Raw genomic sequence first — 16,578 nt, forward strand, 5'->3', positions numbered from 1 at the left:
TAAGTTCAGTTTATTGCTCCCGTTCATTTGAAAACAGGTCTGTGCAAACACCCCTCCTCTCACGCTTTGCTCCGCCCCCTCCTCCATGCTCTGCTGTGTTTAGTTGACTGGCAGTCGTGTGACAGTACACAACCCATCTATGGAAAGCAGAATATTTACATCACCCAATGATAGGCAAATTTAGTTCTGTTTCACAGCAGCATTCAGGATGGTAGGTTGTTAGTCTCCCCTGAAAAACTAACCTTTGGAAAAGTCAAGAGGACACTTACCTTTTTACTATCGATCATGAATTCTTACTCAGTGTTTAAATCACAATAAAGACATGAAAAGTGTTTTTGTGGATGATTCAAGTTGTATAGATTTGTGATTAAATCACAAGTTAGATTGTCCGATTATTGTAATCTCAATCTAATGACAGACAGAACGAGCCTGTTGACTTCTTACTCAGTGCAAACACTGGGAAAAGAAGGAAGTAAAACACATAACATACTGGCTACTGGCATTTATCTCATACTGAGTATGACAAGCACGGACTGTTTCCCAGGTCACCTCAGTGGTTTCGACGTGGAAGACACTCATATTTTGAACACTTTGGTGGCATTTTGATTTATTTTGTAGTAATGTCGCCTTCCTGTTTTGCTGTTTGTATTTGATGTGGAGCACCTTGTGATTTTATCTTGCAAGGTGCTGTGAAAAGTAATAAAACTTACTTCTTTGCTGTAAATCAGTTTTGCTTTCATTTAACCTGCTTCTAAACCATTTCAGGACAAATAAGAGAATCCACACACACACACACACACACACACACACACACACACACAGCAAGAAAACTAATAAAGTAAGAGATTTTATTGAGGGCAAAGCAGTAAGTAAAATCCATAAAATCATTAAAGTAATGCAAAAAAATACACTGTCAATGTGTAAATGCAAATACACATTACAGAACAGAAATTCCCTTTTTTTAAGTACGGTAGTAAGCATCTCCAAATGATGCTGTCCCTCCTCGACTTTTAAAAGAGGTGTTACCTACAGTTGGTCCTTTGGTTCTTGAGCTGGTAAACCATAGTCTGATGTCAGGTGTTGTCCCTAAAGATTTTAAACATGCAGTAGTCAAACCCCTGATTAAAAAACCTGCTCTTAATCCTACGGTTATTGCAAATTACAGGCCTATCTCCAAACTACCTTTTCTTTCCAAAATTCTTGAAAAGGTAGTTTACAGCCAAATAATGGCCTTCCTGGAAAAGCAAAATGTTTTAGAGGTTTTCCAATCTGGTTTTAAACCCTTTCATAGCACTGAATCAGCCCTTTTAAAAGTTTTTAATGACATATTTTTAGCGACTGATGCTGGGGACTGTGTTGTTCTTGTGCTTTTAGATTTGACAGCTGCGTTTGATACCGTGGATCATGCCATTTTATTCTCTCGTTTGGAGCACTGGGTGGGCATTAGGGGCACAGCACTGGAGTGGTTCAGGTCCTACTTGACGGGGCAAACTTTTTGTGTCAGCTTTGGTGACTATGTGTCGTCCTCCGCTCCCCTCTTGTGTGGTGTCCCACAGGGCTCAGTTCTAGGCCCCCTCCTCTTCTCTTTATATCTGCTTCCTCTTGGTTCTGTACTGAGAAAGCACGGCATTGCTTTCCACTTTTATGCTGATGACTGTCAGATCTATGTCCCTCTAAAGAAAAAAGGCAGATATCTTACACAGCCATTACTTCAGTGTCTCGATGACATTAAGGCTTGGATGCCTGTTAACTTTTTAAAATTCAATGATAAAAAGACAGAGGTGATGGTTTTTGGTAGCCCCACTGAGACCCCCAATGTGTATGTAGATTCCCTGGCACAGTATGTTAAGCCAACTGTCACAAACCTGGGGGTCAAAGTGGACTGTGATCTGAAGTTTGATAATCAAATTAAGGCAGTGGTAAAATCTAGCTTCTTTCACCTCAGGCAGCTGGCAAAAATAAAGCCAATTCTTTCACGGCAGCACTTTGAGACAGTGATCCACGCCTTTGTTAGCACTCGGCTGGATTACTGTAATGCACTTTATATTGGGGTCACCGCATCATATATTAGCCATCTACAGAGGGTGCAAAATGCCGCAGCTCGTCTTTTAACTGGCACTCGAAAGTTTGAGCACATTTCCCCTGTTTTAGTTTCACTTCACTGGCTGCCGATTTCTTTTAGGATTCATTTTAAAATTCTTTTATTTACTTTTAAAGCCCTCCATGGCCTAGCTCCATCTTATCTCTCTGAGCTGCTACAGCCTTATACACCCACCCGCTCTCTCAGGTCAGCTGATCAGCTGCTCCTGAAGATACCTAGGACTGGGCGTAAACTTAGAGGAGATCGTGCTTTTGCTGTAGCAGCTCCCAAACTGTGGAACGAGCTTCCTTTAGAGATTAGACAGGCCAGTTCTTTATCTGTTTGTAAGTCACTCTTGAAAACCCACCTCTTTACCCTGGCCTTTGACACCACGTGAGATGTTGGTTTTTTATTTTTGTTGTTTTTAGGTGATTCGATGCTGTTTTATCTTGTTTTTGTTTTAACATAGGGCTGTTTTAATTTTATGTTTTATGTGTTTTATTTATTTATTTTGCTGTTTTCTGTTATTCTATTGTTTTAACTTATTTTCTGTACAGCACTTTGTTCCTGTGCTGGGTATTTTAAAGTGCTTTATAAATAAAATTGGACTGGATTGGATAAGCTTGAGGAAACACTGTGATTACGTAATGTTTAGACAGTTTGTTAATGTTACTGGATCCCTGAGGCTTACAGTGAGATATGTATGAATGAAACTAATGTGTACAAAAATCCTGATTTCGTTTCCTGATTGCTAAGCTGTCTCGTCTGAAAAATAACTGGCTCAAAGACAAAGTCGAAACTGACTCAACCGCCAAGACTCCCTGTCTTTTCAGTGGAAGGATCCACTGTAAACTGTTCTGAACTTGATATAAAATAAGGCAAAATGAATGTATTTCTGTGCACTAAAGCATCATTCTGTTGCTTCTAGAGTCATTTCAGTACAGTAGTTTTACAAAGACTGTGGTTCATAATCAGCATGCAATTTTAAAGCAATTCAAGCACTAAAGCTTAAAAGTAATAAGGACACAGAACAACATAGTTGAACAACAAATATAAACCTGATCATTTTGAGACTGAGGTGTGTCATTGTTACTTTTTTGGTTGGAAGTAAAGTTTCTTGGTGAGCATTGAAGCAAAACAAGGCATTTGCTTCTTCCCGATAAATCTTGGTTGACATGGTGTTGGAATATTCCTCAGTGACACTTTTCTGTTGACCCGTGTGAGTAACTCTGTGAATTCCAGGCTATCACCATACTTTTGAAGCAGCTGACAGAGATCCTGGATATACCACGAACCGTTTTCCCTCTCCCGGAAGGAGTAGTAGCCTAACAAATAATGACAACAGCAAAACGGCAAAAATGAACATGGATGTCGAGGTAAAAGTAAAGAGGACAGATTTTCTGAGGGCTATGAAATATTTTATACCAGGATTTATTTAAGCTGACTCTTATGGTTTCACTTAAGAAATAAAATTCTATTGAAGCATTTGTTCAGTTTTTGCTCACTAATAAATGAGCTTACAAGCACATATAAACAAACAGTGTATAGCAAGAGTTGGATAGTTTGTGACACTGTAATGACGGTGACACACTCAGAGCATTACCAAAGCAGGGAAGATTTGTCAGAAGTCTAGCCTTTAAAATAATACTAACATCACATTTCTACCTTATGGAAAAAAACACTCTGCTTTGTGTCTTTGATATTTCCTCTCAGTCAAAATAAAAATAAAAAGGTTTAGTCAAATGCCAGAAGACTCACCCTGAGCCACAGAATAGCACATGATGAAATCAGCCCCAGCAGGGAGGGTCTGTATGGTGCTGGCATCCATGAACACCTTTTCTTCAGACTCCATCGTAGAAGCTTCGGTCACTGTAACTGACACATCAAACTCTTTTCCGCGACATGCCTGGAGATGGGGGATGAACATTGGTTTCCAGTTCAATTAAATCAAATTAACTGGTTGTTGGACTTTCTGACAAACAGAAGACAGACTGACAGACTTCACTTCCTCCTACACCTCCTTCTCCATCATCTTCAACACTGGCTCTCCTCAGGGATGTGTTATAAGCCCCCTGCTGCACACTCTACTCTCTTATAAGTGCTCAGCCACAATGTCAAGTTTGCAGATGACACAGCAGTGGTGGAACTCATTTTTGGCACATATGAGACAGTTTTGTTTACCCAACTCTCATCCCAAAGAATGCAACACAACAAAACATCCAGACTGAGACTCATGACTACGTTATGAGTTGGAATGACTGTAAACCTGTTGAATCTTTAAAAAATGGCTACACCAGGTTAATCTGATGGACTCGTATGGGTTTTTGTGTTTTGTACCTGTATTACGAAGATCTTTGGCTTTCCAACAAGGTCCGGGCACTTGTCCCCTTTGAACTTGGACGTGATCTCCTGGATACTGATTTTTCCATCGTGGCAATAAACGTGGTTATCATCTCCATGACTCAGGAAGGCGAGCAAAAAGCAATCAGCATCTGAGTGATCTTCCTCCGCAGCTGGTGGGACAACAAGTACTTGTTAAACTTGCAGCGAAAGTTGGATTTGACAAAGATATTTTTGCAGCAAAGCAACAAATTGAATTATGTAAGAACTCAAACTATGGTGATGATTTTCTTTGTCCATCTCGATGCATGCTGGTCATTTGAGAGAAACAAATGATTATGTGGGTACCTTTGGCGATTTCATCTAGGACTGCCTCCAGCTTGAGGTTATTGTGACATTTCACTTCAAAGTTTAGATCCTTCAGTCTGAACAGAAAGTGAAAATGAGTTGATTAGTTTAGCAGATCAATGGTCAAAATTTTTTTATTGTTCTTTATTAGCAATATAAATTCCTTAGACAAGGATCTGCTCGGATCAGGATTGATTGGACCTTTTTCAGAGTCCTATAAATTTCAATGCCTCAATATTTCTGCTTCTGCAGACACTCCAAAGCATCAGCTATTACCACCACAGGAGAGACGGTCATAGGATTCTTTCTAAAATCCACAACCATCTCTTCAGTTGTTGATGCAGTGGGAATAACTTGGACCAGTGTGAAATCAACCTCTATAGGGCCACGATCACACTCTGTAGTGGGGATTGTGATCAGGGTCATCACTATTAAGAAGAAAAACAATCACCAAGTTCTCTGTGAACTTAAAAAAATATAGCATATGACATATTGTCTTTGGCACTCCCTGGGGCACAGAGGTAAAAGATTGCAGCCCTGGGGCGATACTAGTAAAGAAGAAAAATATTCAGTTTTACCACAAAAATGATCAACAACTCTAAACACGTGCTGGCATGCTCTTGAGCATGAAGCTGTGCCAAAAACAGGTTTCCTCGTTCTTCAGCAGATAGCTAGAAGGTTGTACCTTTTCTCCAAGTTGTCACGATCAACATTGGTTCCACGCCTCTCAGGCAGTTCCAGGCGCCAGAAGAAGTCTTTCTGGTTAAAAATGAGTGCAAGACCTCGTCGTTTGTTGCCCATCTGGTACTCCTCTGCACCATCCGAGGAGCTGATTTTAGAGTAAACAATTTGCAGTAAATGCAGGCAACATTCTCAGTGTCTGGTACCAGAATAAAGTAAGATTTTCCAGCTAATAGTGTTTACCTTTCAATGGTGACCTCATTCTGTCTTTGGTTCTCTGTGCACATTATCAAAAAGCATATTCGTAAATAACCAGTGCAAGAATTACAAAATAATAATGCAAATCTTGCTTTACAGCTTATTTAAATACTGCAATATTCTTTTTTGTTAAACCATAGAGCTATAAGTGCTGCTAGTGCTGGGGTCAAGTAGCCATTTTTCCATACACTCAGAGTCCTGATAGTTGTCAATAGCTGGGTTACAGGCGGAGGAAGGTGGAGAAAGACTGTTGAAAGACCAGAAGCCGTGTGGAACAGCTCTATTCTCCACACCCATTCTGCAGAATGGGTGTGTCTGGCATTGAGGCAGAAATGTATTATACTAAGGTGTCTTGACATGAATGCTGCTGTCGCTCTATAAACTGTATATCTTCTGCGACACAGCAAAATCCAACCTCAATAACCTTCATGCAGCTATGATTTGTTTATTTTCTTTTTCTTTTTTTTTTAAATCCAGCACAGGTAATTAGGGGGAAACTGTTGGATATCCATTCATGCATATGAAGCACTTTTATAGATTTATGCAGGTCAGTTTCCTCAAGACATCAAGTCACTTTGAATGATATTTACTATAATTATTATCTGCATGACAGTCAAATCAAAAGGAAAGTTAAGTGGATGATTAAAGTCACCCTGTTGGCTTTGTTTTACAGTTTGTTTCACTTTTTCTTTGTAGGAATATTCTCTCTTCCCTATTTCAAAAGAAGCTTGTAGGATTGAAATGCTCACCTGTCATATTGTTAGTTTGTGGTCGTCTGTGTAGGAACACTTCCTGGGAAGGTCATAAAGAAACAAAAGTTTTCACTTTGTAAATGATACAACATGAGGCACCTGATTCAAAAGGTGACTGACCTGATCAAATTTAAGGCAAAGGTGTGACAGCACCTGTATGGGTCACACGTCTATTCTCAATTTAAAACAAAAATCTTAATCTGTTACCTGTACAATAGTCTCCTGCCCTGTTAGACCTTTCTTCCGACTGACACAGCGAGAAAAACATATTTGCCAGATTAAATCATGAATGAAGAACCAGGCTGTAGCCCCGCCCACCGGAATCTCATTGGATTGCAGCACTCTGTTCTGTGCTCCTACAGGGCAGGGGAGGTGTCTCTACTGCCAGCAGCAGATACCGACACAGAGGCTGCAACTCAACTGCCTGCTCAGACCCACAGTCAGTGTGACCTTTGAACAGCCTGTAATGACAAACTTCAGTTGACATTATAACGTTTGGTGCGTACGGGCTGCTCTGACAGCCAAACTTGCACTGCAGTATACATGTTGTACCCAGTTGTACCCAGTTTCTCAAAAGCAAAGATTTCTTCAATCTTTGCTTTTGCTGTTTGGCCTAAAGAGGTTGGGTCATTACCGCCTTGCCTCATCCTGTCACGTGATCACCTGACACAACATGCGTTTCTTTCCGCTGTTGTTCTTGGTGGTTAAAGCCCACAGGAGCACCTGGCTGCAGCCAGACCCTTCTCGGTTAAAGGGAGCAGTTTGCAGCAGGTGTTCGTTTAAGCTGTAGTGCTACCGAGTGACCACAAGGAAGCGCTGTTTTCTTACCTAACTTTAAATATTGATATCAAAAGTGGAAAGTCAAACAGGAACGCTTTGTCAGTGTGTGTCAGGCTAATAGTATGTAAGATTGTTTAATGTGATGAGGTGAAAACTTGACAATCTTATCAGGAACCAATATGACGACAATATTCTCAGGAGTTTCTAGGAAGTCTCCCCTTCTTCACTTCCCCTAATGTAGTTTTTAATAAAATCATAAAGATGTCTTTCCAAATGTGCCCAAAGGAAAACGTTTTTGTTGGAATAACTGAAAAAGTAAAATCCTCTTAATCAAGATATATATGATTTTAGGTTACAGTGTTTAACGTTTTTAGTTAATGAAAAATTGATTAATCTGAAAAATTTTAAATTGAATTTTTGTAATCAACTCATGGTTATTCTGCTTAAATAAAATTTCACTACTGTGAGCAAGGGTTTTTTTTGTACCTTTATTTAAACTGTTTATTTCCCATGTATAAAAATCATGCTACATCTAATTGATTTTCTCTTGTTATGTTTTAGTTAGACCAGAAAACCAGACTAAAAATATTTGAGCAGACAGTCTGGCATTTACCATCATAAAGCATTTACCATCACCATAAAGATGATGCCTTTATGAAAGCTGGAAAGAAACCCTACCCAAAATCAAAACTGAGGATCTAAGTCTTCTCTCTGTGGCCTACGACTGACAGTTACATATCAATCTGAACAAAGGGCTAAGGTTTACACAAGATCATCATCTACTCTGAAGAGACAAAACAGCTGACTATGCCAGAACTTGCAGTGCCCTGGGAAGAGGATATGGAAGAAGCAATTGAGCCAAAACATGCAAAGTACCAAGAGCCCATTGAGAAGAGACTGAAAGGGCCCTCTGTCAGCACAGCTCAAAAAGGCTGGGTATTTTGTATCAGGTTTTTTATTACAGGAGAGGCAAAGAAGATGGCCATTAAAACCATGAGTAAAGCTGGGTTTTGATTAAAAGGGCTGACCTGTGGGTGGTTTCTGCTGGGGCACAAGTCAGGGCTTGATCAACCTCAGCTGGGTCACCTGTGTAGGATGTCTGATGCAGGTTTTGGTCCATTTTGGAGTGTGGTTTGACATTCTGCATTCTTATATGAAATAAAATAATGAAACACACTCTCATCAATCACCGACTTGACAACCTCCAAGTCTGAGTTTTTTTGTCATTTTTTTTTAGGTATGGTGTAAATTAAAGCTCATTTGGGTTGATCTTTGCTATAAAAACTTCTCCAGGAATAGTTCTCCAGGCTTCTTGAAGGACATTTAAAGCTCTTCTTTGAATCTTGGTTGCTTTTTTGTTCTAATCTATGTCAAGATGATCCTACACTGCTTCAATAATATTGAGGTCCGGGCTCTGGGGAGGCCAATCCATGATTGATAGTCTTCCACTGTGTGTTTTTCTATGCAGGTATGCTTTTATTGAACTGGGACTTCTGGGACTCTTTTTGGGATCCTTGTCACGCTGAAAAATATAGCTAATGCCAGTAAGACACTTTCCAGTATTACATGGTAGATCAAAACATAATGGTACTTTTCTGCATTAAAGTATGGCTTCTTGACAGCCACCCTTCCTTCCACTGACACCATTTCTGATGAGGCTTTTGCAAACAGTAGATGGATCTGCTCCTGTGCAAATTCACTGGCCTCATCCAACATATATATAGATATGATTAAAACATGTCACCTTAGACACTTAAAGACTCATTTACTTAAAAACGATGGATAACAAGGTAACAGTTAAAGCACAACTATTTTTATTGCAAATTTAAAAGATGTTTCTACAAGTCACATCTGCACCAGTCAGCACTTCAGATACGGTAGAGATAAACATCAACTTAATCACAAGTTCTTGTTATTGTCACAGAAAAGGGAAATGTGCTGTGCTGTTTTCTTTTACAGTTCACTATTCGCTAATGACATCTTGAAAATTAAGCGATTTCAGGAAATCTAGACGAAGCTCTAGCAGGTTACTCAGGTTGTGATGAGTTTAAAAGAAATCGCTGAACTGATCTCTGGGGGTGGGTGAAACAAATAAAACAAACAAAAAAAAAAACCCCAAAACAGCTCCATCTATTATAATTAAATAAAGTAACCAATAATGGTTTGGTACTGGAAGCGACATTTATATATACTTAATATATTTCTCATTGTCAACAAATGACATGTTTTAGGCAGGGAAAGCTGAACCGTACATTAATTTTAACAACAAAACAAAACTCATTATCCTTTTACAGCTGAGGGGTAAAAACAGTTTTTTTTCCCATTGAATTAAAACAGTTCAGTCAGAAGTGTTCAAACTGAACATGGTCACAGTCTTTTTTTAATGTAAACTTCTGAGGAAGTTATGCAGACTTCACAGAAATATAAAATAAACTGCTGGTTTAAAGGCAAACCACAGAAACCCTGAACAATATATATAAATAATCAATGACATAGGAAAGATATTAATTGTCCACTCTCCATCTAAAAAAGGAGGCAACAGACACAGATTAGTGCAAACCCAGTAGCTCTATCCCTGAGAACATCTAAGAAAGACAGAAAGTTTATTGCTAGCATCCTTCTGTTAGTGTTGAGTTTCTGAAAGGGTCAGCTGACAGTCTCGTGGCTGTGGTGGCGTCACAGCTCAGTCTTTACTTCATACTGGCACACACACGACGCTCTCTGACTGTCCAGGTAAGGCTTACATCCCAAGTGCATAACTGCATCGAAAAGCAAAGTCACTGCTGACTCACATGCTGTAAAACAGGCAACACGAGAAATAATATGAACAGAAAAATCAGCTCACATCAATTCAAGCTCATTTATATAGCACCGAAGCGTAACAGCTGCCTCAAAGTGCTTTAAACTGTGGGGTAACAACTGTACAGCAAACACTTTATGATGGTCGGGAGTAAAAAAAACTCCCTTTTAACAGAAAGAAACAGTGAGGTGCAGCCATCTCGAATGACTGGTTGTGGGTGAGAGGAGAGTGGAAAGAAAAGAGGAAGAAACAGGAGGAGAGAAGGCAAAAATGTAATGACATGCTGCGGTGGCATATAAACCTGTGGGGTTAAATAAAAGGAGATGAGTAGAGAAGAAGTGCTCACAGTGTATCACATTACATCCTGCAGGAGCCTGAACAGCAGCAAGGGATCCTGAAAGGGTGGTTCAGGGTCACCTGACCAAGCTTTACCACAGACTTTATCAAAAAGAAACTCTTTCAATCTAATCTTAAAACTAGAGAACGTGTCTGAGTTCCAAATTCAAACTGGGAGCTCTGCCTCTCATTCAACTTTTAGAAACTCTAGGAAAAACAAGTAAGCCTGCAGTCTGAGATAACACGATAGAACTTAGGGCCAAATATAATGACCTCAGTTTTGTCTTAATTTCTAAGAAAAACACTACAGGACATCCAGGTGTTTAATACATCACTGGAGTTTAACTCATTGAATTTTTTTATCAGGCTTCATTTATAAATAAAGCTGGAGTCTGCACAGCACTGAAACTGTTTTCTAATAATACTGTCTCAGGGAAGCATGCATACTGGTAATATAAACAGAATCAGACTCAATACAGAACCTCGTAGAACTCCATGAATAACTTTTGTGTTCACAGACACAGCAGCGTAGGCTGCGATTAAGTGATTAATTATAGAATTAATCGCTGACTAAGGTCTTTCACCTAGTCCTAAATATAGACAAAAAGACAGCAAAAATGATTTTTAGATCACCCCACTTACAAAACTCTTAATTTCTTCAGTTTATCAATAATAGAAGAATGACTGAACAGTGCCTTTTGCACCATTAACAACAGCTGGGTCTCAGAGGCTTTTCTCCATTTAGACCTTTCCGCTACAGCTATAGTATGCATATTGCTAAAACTTTATTAATACTAAAATGACTGCTTCAAGTCATTCGGAATATTCATCATTCCTGTGCAGTATTATAGCATGTTTTATTACTTCCTGGAATAAAATGGTGAAAAAAGCAGGAAAAAGGCTTGAAAGGAACTTAGGATTGTAAAAGCTGAGTTGCTAACACCATGCCTCTGTTTAAATAAAGTGTCACGGGGTGACAGTGAGTCTGGCTAACTGGCTAATCTAAACAGATTGAAGCAGTGCACTTCCCCCTGTTTAAGATGTGTTTTATCACCTGTGTAACAAGCTGTGGGTGATTCACAGGTTCTTTAAAGTAACCTCCCAATTTTACTAACGTAGCACTCTTACAATCTTACAAGGCTGTAAGAGCGGCATGTTCAATAAAGCCAATCAAATCATAACACAAACAAGTGATTTAGAGAGCAAATATGTATGTTGTAGTTGTAACAGATTTGTATTGTATGACATGCAAAACTACTCTATAATATGGTATGATATATTTGTTTTTTACTTGAGTTTCTATTCATTTCTATAAAGATCTCCAAACGTAGCACCTAAGCAAACTTAGTCCACAAAATCTGTTTGCCTTTTTGCACAACCTCTTAAAATTATTTCCTAAACCACTGCTCTCTTACCTTGGACAGTTTGGGCCAATCCCAGAGTCCTCTGCACATTCCTGCAGATTTTCTCCAGACAGACCTGGAACTCCTTATCACAGTCGTGTTTCTCCCGGCCACAGGTGTCATAGCAGCGGTCATGTTGGTTACAACATTTGGTCATGGACGGGATGCCAACGTCAAACTGGATGAACACATATCAGTTACTCAGCAGCTGTTGGTTATACACACGTTTTGGACTTGACTAGAGAAGGACACTACCAGAATGAGATGCACACTTCTGTAAATGTTATAGTACTGCAGTTCTGTGCTCTGTTGCTGAAGTTAATTCAATTAACTGTATTAATTAAGTTGATTAAACATGTTTCTACAGCCTTGTTCATCATCGACAGACCACTCCAGCAATATTCTGTTAGTTTCTGGTCTGACCCGCTGTGGTCAGAAACTTTTGGATTTCTGGTCAACTCTTTGTCCAGGAACTTTGAATTTTACTGTGAATATTTTCAAAGACTTCCTTGGATTTCAGCGTGTATTATGGCATCTTTTATACACTGGTGTTTGTGTCATATAGATTAAATTTGAAACACGTGTTCTTCTATCTCAAGGATTATTACATGACATTTATTAAGTGCATATTATGGTAACAAAATGCCAATTTTAGCCATTTAAGAATAAATGTACAGAATTGTAACGTGTGCAAAAAGTGAAGTGAATACTTTCTGAAGCAAATGTATCTGGAGCCAACACTGCCAATAATACTGACCTAAGCAGTTTAGCTACATTTTACACAAACTGCAGCTTGTACTATGGACTTGCGTGTCTATTTCTGTGTGTATACTCAATGTATTTAAATAAGACAAATAAAATGATATACAAAATGATGCCCTTCAGCATGCTGGATGCACATGGTAACACGCTTTGAACTACCTGAATTCCAAACAGGGGGGAACCACATCCGTTGGGCGGTGGATTTTTGTACCCGGGACGAGGCACCGGCTTGTACCCTTTGAGACAGGAGCAAAGTTGATAAGATTTCTTACTCTTCAACTACCTGTTATCTTGCAGTCAGAGGTTACATGTTTACAGATAATTAAAAAAGGCTAGCGGTGCCACAGATAGTGCTGTGCAAATGTCTTGAAACACCCCTCATTTCTTTATATTTTAATTTCAATAACCCAGACTTTCTTGTCATTTTTAAAGTGGTCTCGAGCAATAGTTCTCTGGCCTTTCTGAAAGTCTTTCAAAGGTCTTTCTGCTTTTTCATTCATCTTGAATCCAAGCCTTGGACCTGGCCATTTTCACCATTCACGCAAAAAAAAGGGTCTTAACTCAAAAAAAGAGCAAAAAAAAAGAAGCTTAACTTAGCAAAGAAGCACCAAATGAAAATGTATTTTTAGTCTCTTTGTTGCAAAAATACAACAGGCTTCTGTTCCCATTACTATAATTGAATCTGTTAAAATGCTAAAGATAACACAGCTTGACAAGCCTATGATTGTATTTTTATATCCATAAGTTGAATCCCAAAGAGCTATTAGCTAAAAACCAGTATGGCGTTCAGGGAATCCTTAAAAAAAAAAAAAAAATTGGGGAAACTCAACAAGTGCAGGACAGAAGAAGTAGTGGCACGCATGAAAAAGCCTCTCTACAGCTGATGTACAGTATCTTAAAAGTTTTAGCTATTTTTAAAGGACATAACTAACACAGGACCTGAGAGATACATCTTGCATCAGCTGACCATCTATTGTTTGCTGAAGCCTCATCTAAAACTGTCTCAGCTGAATAATGCCTGTCAAGAAGCCAATCTTAATTAAGGGAAACAGGAAGAAAAGGCTGTGGTATGCCAAGGTACACAAGACCTGGACTGAAAATTAGTGGGAACAGGTCTCGTGGAGTGAAAAATCCAAGTTTAAATGTTTTGGGTGTCAATACATACAGAGGTGGTCAGGAAAGAGGTACATCAGGGAGTGTCTACAACCATCAGTACAACAAACTGGAAGCTCTTTGAGGATGTTTTTCAGCCAGTGGTGTTGGGTCTTTTCGAAACTGATGGAAATATGCAGTAAATTGCCATCACATTTTGACCCACCATGCATTATAATCTGGAAAGCGTCTGATTGGCAATGCAGTACCAATTTAGTAAAGCATACCTGGTTAGAAAAACAAAGTGTAAAAAAATCAGTCATGGATTGACCTCCTCAGATCCCGGATGTCAAAATTATTGAAGCAGTGTGGGATCATCTTGAGAGAGAACAGAAGGAAAGGCCAACATCCAGAAAAGAGCTTTGAATGTCTTTCAAGAAGCCTGGACAAATATTCACAAAGACGACCCAAAGAAATTATAAGAAAACTTATCTAAGAGAGTTCAGGCTGTGTTCAAGAATAATGCAGGTGATACCAAATTATGTTTTTGCGTTGTATACTGCATTTCCATGTATGTTTGCACATGTTTCAATTCATTCATTTCTGCATTCATTTCTCATTCTTTTCATAAGAAAGTATGAAGAGATGAGGGTTGTTTGAGACTTCTACACAGGACTGAAGATGGTCGCGCCAACTATTAAATTAACGCAAACCCTTTTCAAGCTGATCTAAGAGAAAGTTGTGGCATAAATAATTAATTTACAAGCCTGACTAATAACAGGGAAATTCCTAAATTACACACTCTAGATGTCATAAACCCATTCTTAACTTGGAGAAAGAGCTTGAAAGCTGGAGTAATGACCTAGCTTACCATCACTACATCTGTAATGACACAGTCCGTCATCCCCACCAAACAAGTCCAGTGCTGCATTCAAGTACGTGTCAATCTTGTGGATCCCGTTGCGAATGGTTTTTAGAGTCATCCTCCAGTCTGGAGTCTCCGGCTCGTGATTGCTAGCAGACACTCGTGAAAAATATCCGCAACAGCAGAAACCCAACAGAAAGACACAGATGTAGCTGGGGTACTTCATGGTCTACTTATCGTCAGGGCCAAAAAGCAGCGTTTTCTTGCACATTGGTTTTGATTAATTCCTAAATACGTTGTCTTGATAGCATTTTAACTGTCACACTAGCTTGTTTTCATTCCGAAAACACATAGGTGGCATGAGCTATGATGTCGTTTCCGGGTTTGGTGGTGTCACGTGACCGCTGGTAAACAAATTATGGTGACGTTAAAAGAAAAAGTGCGCTGTCTATATTAGAAATGGGATTTACTCTTATTTGCCCTGTATGTCTACTGTACAAACTGAACTGGAATGACTGGCTGTTCGCTTTATAATTTCAAATAAAGTTTGAAAAAAAAATTAGTAATGGGATTTCCGGCTCTTTCGGCTGGACTCACTAAAAAGATCCGAATCTTCAGGTTGTTTTAATTAACAATATAAAATTATGCAGAAAAGGAATTACTAATGTAAAAAAAAAAAAAGTGGTTTTATTTATATATGTTTATATATAAATATATACGGTGGCCGCTAGAGACAAAGCGCGTACAAACTCCAAAGCACATATGATATATTCAAATAATTAAAAAAAAAAAAGTTCATTTACCTGTTACTACCACACACCAAATCCGGTCGTTGGTACTTCGTGGCTTGTGTAGCCACTAGGTAACAAAAGCTCAACACTGCCCCTAGCATCCTGGGGCACTTCTGTTGTGTTTTGTGCATGCTTCGGAGTTTTTATGTGCTGCCTCTCTAGGGGCCATCATAAATATACTTTTATTTATTTACTCCACATAAAATGTAGTAAATAAAGCATATAATACAAAAAAAACCTATTTAAATTTCAAATTTTAACTATTAAAATTTTCAGCTTTTTCCTTTGAAACAAATTTAAAGTGGAACAACATAAAACACTGCAAACCACAACACAATTAAATATAAATATGAAAACAAAAGATGCAGCACATTCTCTGTCATATGGGCCTGCATGAATAAACTTTCTGAATCCTTTATCATCCGCAACCGAAAATAGTTGTGGATGATTACTATACCTTTCTAATGTGATGTTGTTGTCCCTGGCTCTCTTTCCCTCCTGCTCTGTTCCTACGATACTGCCCCTCCCCCCTCTTCCCAGTGCAAAGCACAAGGCTCGCTTGCGGAGCGAAGCGGAAAAAATTGGGAAAGAGAGGGTGAGAGAAAAAACAAAAAGAAAAAAAAAACCCCCCATGGCTCCCAATAAAAAGCCAGCTCGCGTCGTTCACTTCAAAGAGTCGGCTCTAAGATCCGTTTCGTTCGCGACCGACACATCACTAGTCTGTATCGCCGTCTCTACTTCGGTCCAGAATCAACGTTCGAATTTATGTAATTTAAATGTTATAGAAATGTTAAAAATAATATTTTTTTTAACTATGTTTCGTAACGTACCTTCGCCTTACATCATCCATGGGTCACAGCAGACTGTAGTACCAACTACTGGTAGAAACTCTGCTATTACACATACTTCTGAAATAAAGTAAAATAAAATGCACTCAAGGGCTTAATATAATTAACTTTAAAAAAATCTTTTACATAATTATATGTGAAAAGTATACAAGAGCTCAGTGTGTTCTGCACAACACCTCAAACTTTTATGCAAGTAGTCTACACAGCAGAAGACCACACCAGGTGCCATTCCTGTCACATAAACACAGGAAACTGTGCCAACAATTTTCACAGGGTCACCAAAATAGGAAAAACATTGCCCGGTCTGATCAATCCAAATTTCTGCAGCAGCAGCATTTGGATGGTAGGGTCAAGAATTTAGCGTAAACAAAAGCATATATTATTACTATATTTTCTTTGCACTCCCTTAGTGCCAACTAAACACCACAGTTCAACTACCACA

At 38.9% G+C, this 16,578-nt stretch overlaps 2 protein-coding genes across 3 annotated transcripts; both read right to left on the minus strand.

Moving 5' to 3' along the window:
• Positions 1–834: 834 nt before the first annotated feature.
• Positions 835–6,796, minus strand: LOC113024304 (caspase-6-like). Of its 2 annotated transcripts, none has more exons than XM_026171240.2 (8): positions 6,667–6,796; positions 6,457–6,499; positions 5,693–5,726; positions 5,454–5,597; positions 4,769–4,845; positions 4,418–4,593; positions 3,839–3,986; positions 835–3,405 (listed from the first exon to the last, which is right to left on the minus strand). In XM_026171240.2, exons 2-8 carry the CDS (start codon positions 6,461–6,463, stop codon positions 3,170–3,172), a joined length of 822 nt encoding a protein of 273 aa, XP_026027025.1. In that variant the 5' UTR covers positions 6,464–6,499; positions 6,667–6,796; the 3' UTR covers positions 835–3,169. The 2 variants fall into 2 exon arrangements, with proteins under 2 accessions (XP_026027025.1, XP_026027026.1); XM_026171241.2 differs by lacking the exon at positions 6,667–6,796 and adding an exon at positions 6,580–6,603 and having other exon boundaries at positions 2,973–3,405.
• Positions 6,797–9,030: 2,234 nt separating this feature from the next.
• Positions 9,031–14,886, minus strand: pla2g12a (phospholipase A2, group XIIA). Its single transcript, XM_026171242.2, has 4 exons — positions 14,504–14,886; positions 12,700–12,776; positions 11,791–11,956; positions 9,031–10,034 (listed from the first exon to the last, which is right to left on the minus strand). Exons 1-4 carry the CDS (start codon positions 14,721–14,723, stop codon positions 9,916–9,918), a joined length of 582 nt encoding a protein of 193 aa, XP_026027027.1. The 5' UTR covers positions 14,724–14,886; the 3' UTR covers positions 9,031–9,915.
• Positions 14,887–16,578: the final 1,692 nt, after the last annotated feature.

Source organism: Astatotilapia calliptera, chromosome 6, assembly GCF_964374335.1.
Source record: "Astatotilapia calliptera chromosome 6, fAstCal68.1, whole genome shotgun sequence".
Lineage (NCBI taxonomy): Eukaryota > Metazoa > Chordata > Actinopteri > Cichliformes > Cichlidae > Astatotilapia > Astatotilapia calliptera.

Excerpts from the sequence above, each read along its gene's own strand:
- LOC113024304 (XM_026171240.2), bottom strand. Across the intron at positions 4,846-5,453 it reads CGTGACAACTTGGAGAAAAG|ACTGAAGGATCTAAACTTTG; the intron begins GTACAACCTTCT and ends CTTTCTGTTCAG. Across the intron at positions 3,987-4,417 it reads CAAAGATCTTCGTAATACAG|GCATGTCGCGGAAAAGAGTT; the intron begins GTACAAAACACA and ends CCCCATCTCCAG.
- pla2g12a (XM_026171242.2), bottom strand. The coding sequence starts at position 14,723 with ATGAAGTACCCCAGCTACATCTGTGTCTTTCTGTTGGGTTTCTGCTGT. Across the intron at positions 12,777-14,503 it reads TCATTACAGATGTAGTGATG|GGTACAAGCCGGTGCCTCGT; the intron begins GTAAGCTAGGTC and ends CCTGTCTCAAAG. Across the intron at positions 11,957-12,699 it reads CCCCCCTGTTTGGAATTCAG|TTTGACGTTGGCATCCCGTC; the intron begins GTAGTTCAAAGC and ends GTGTTCATCCAG.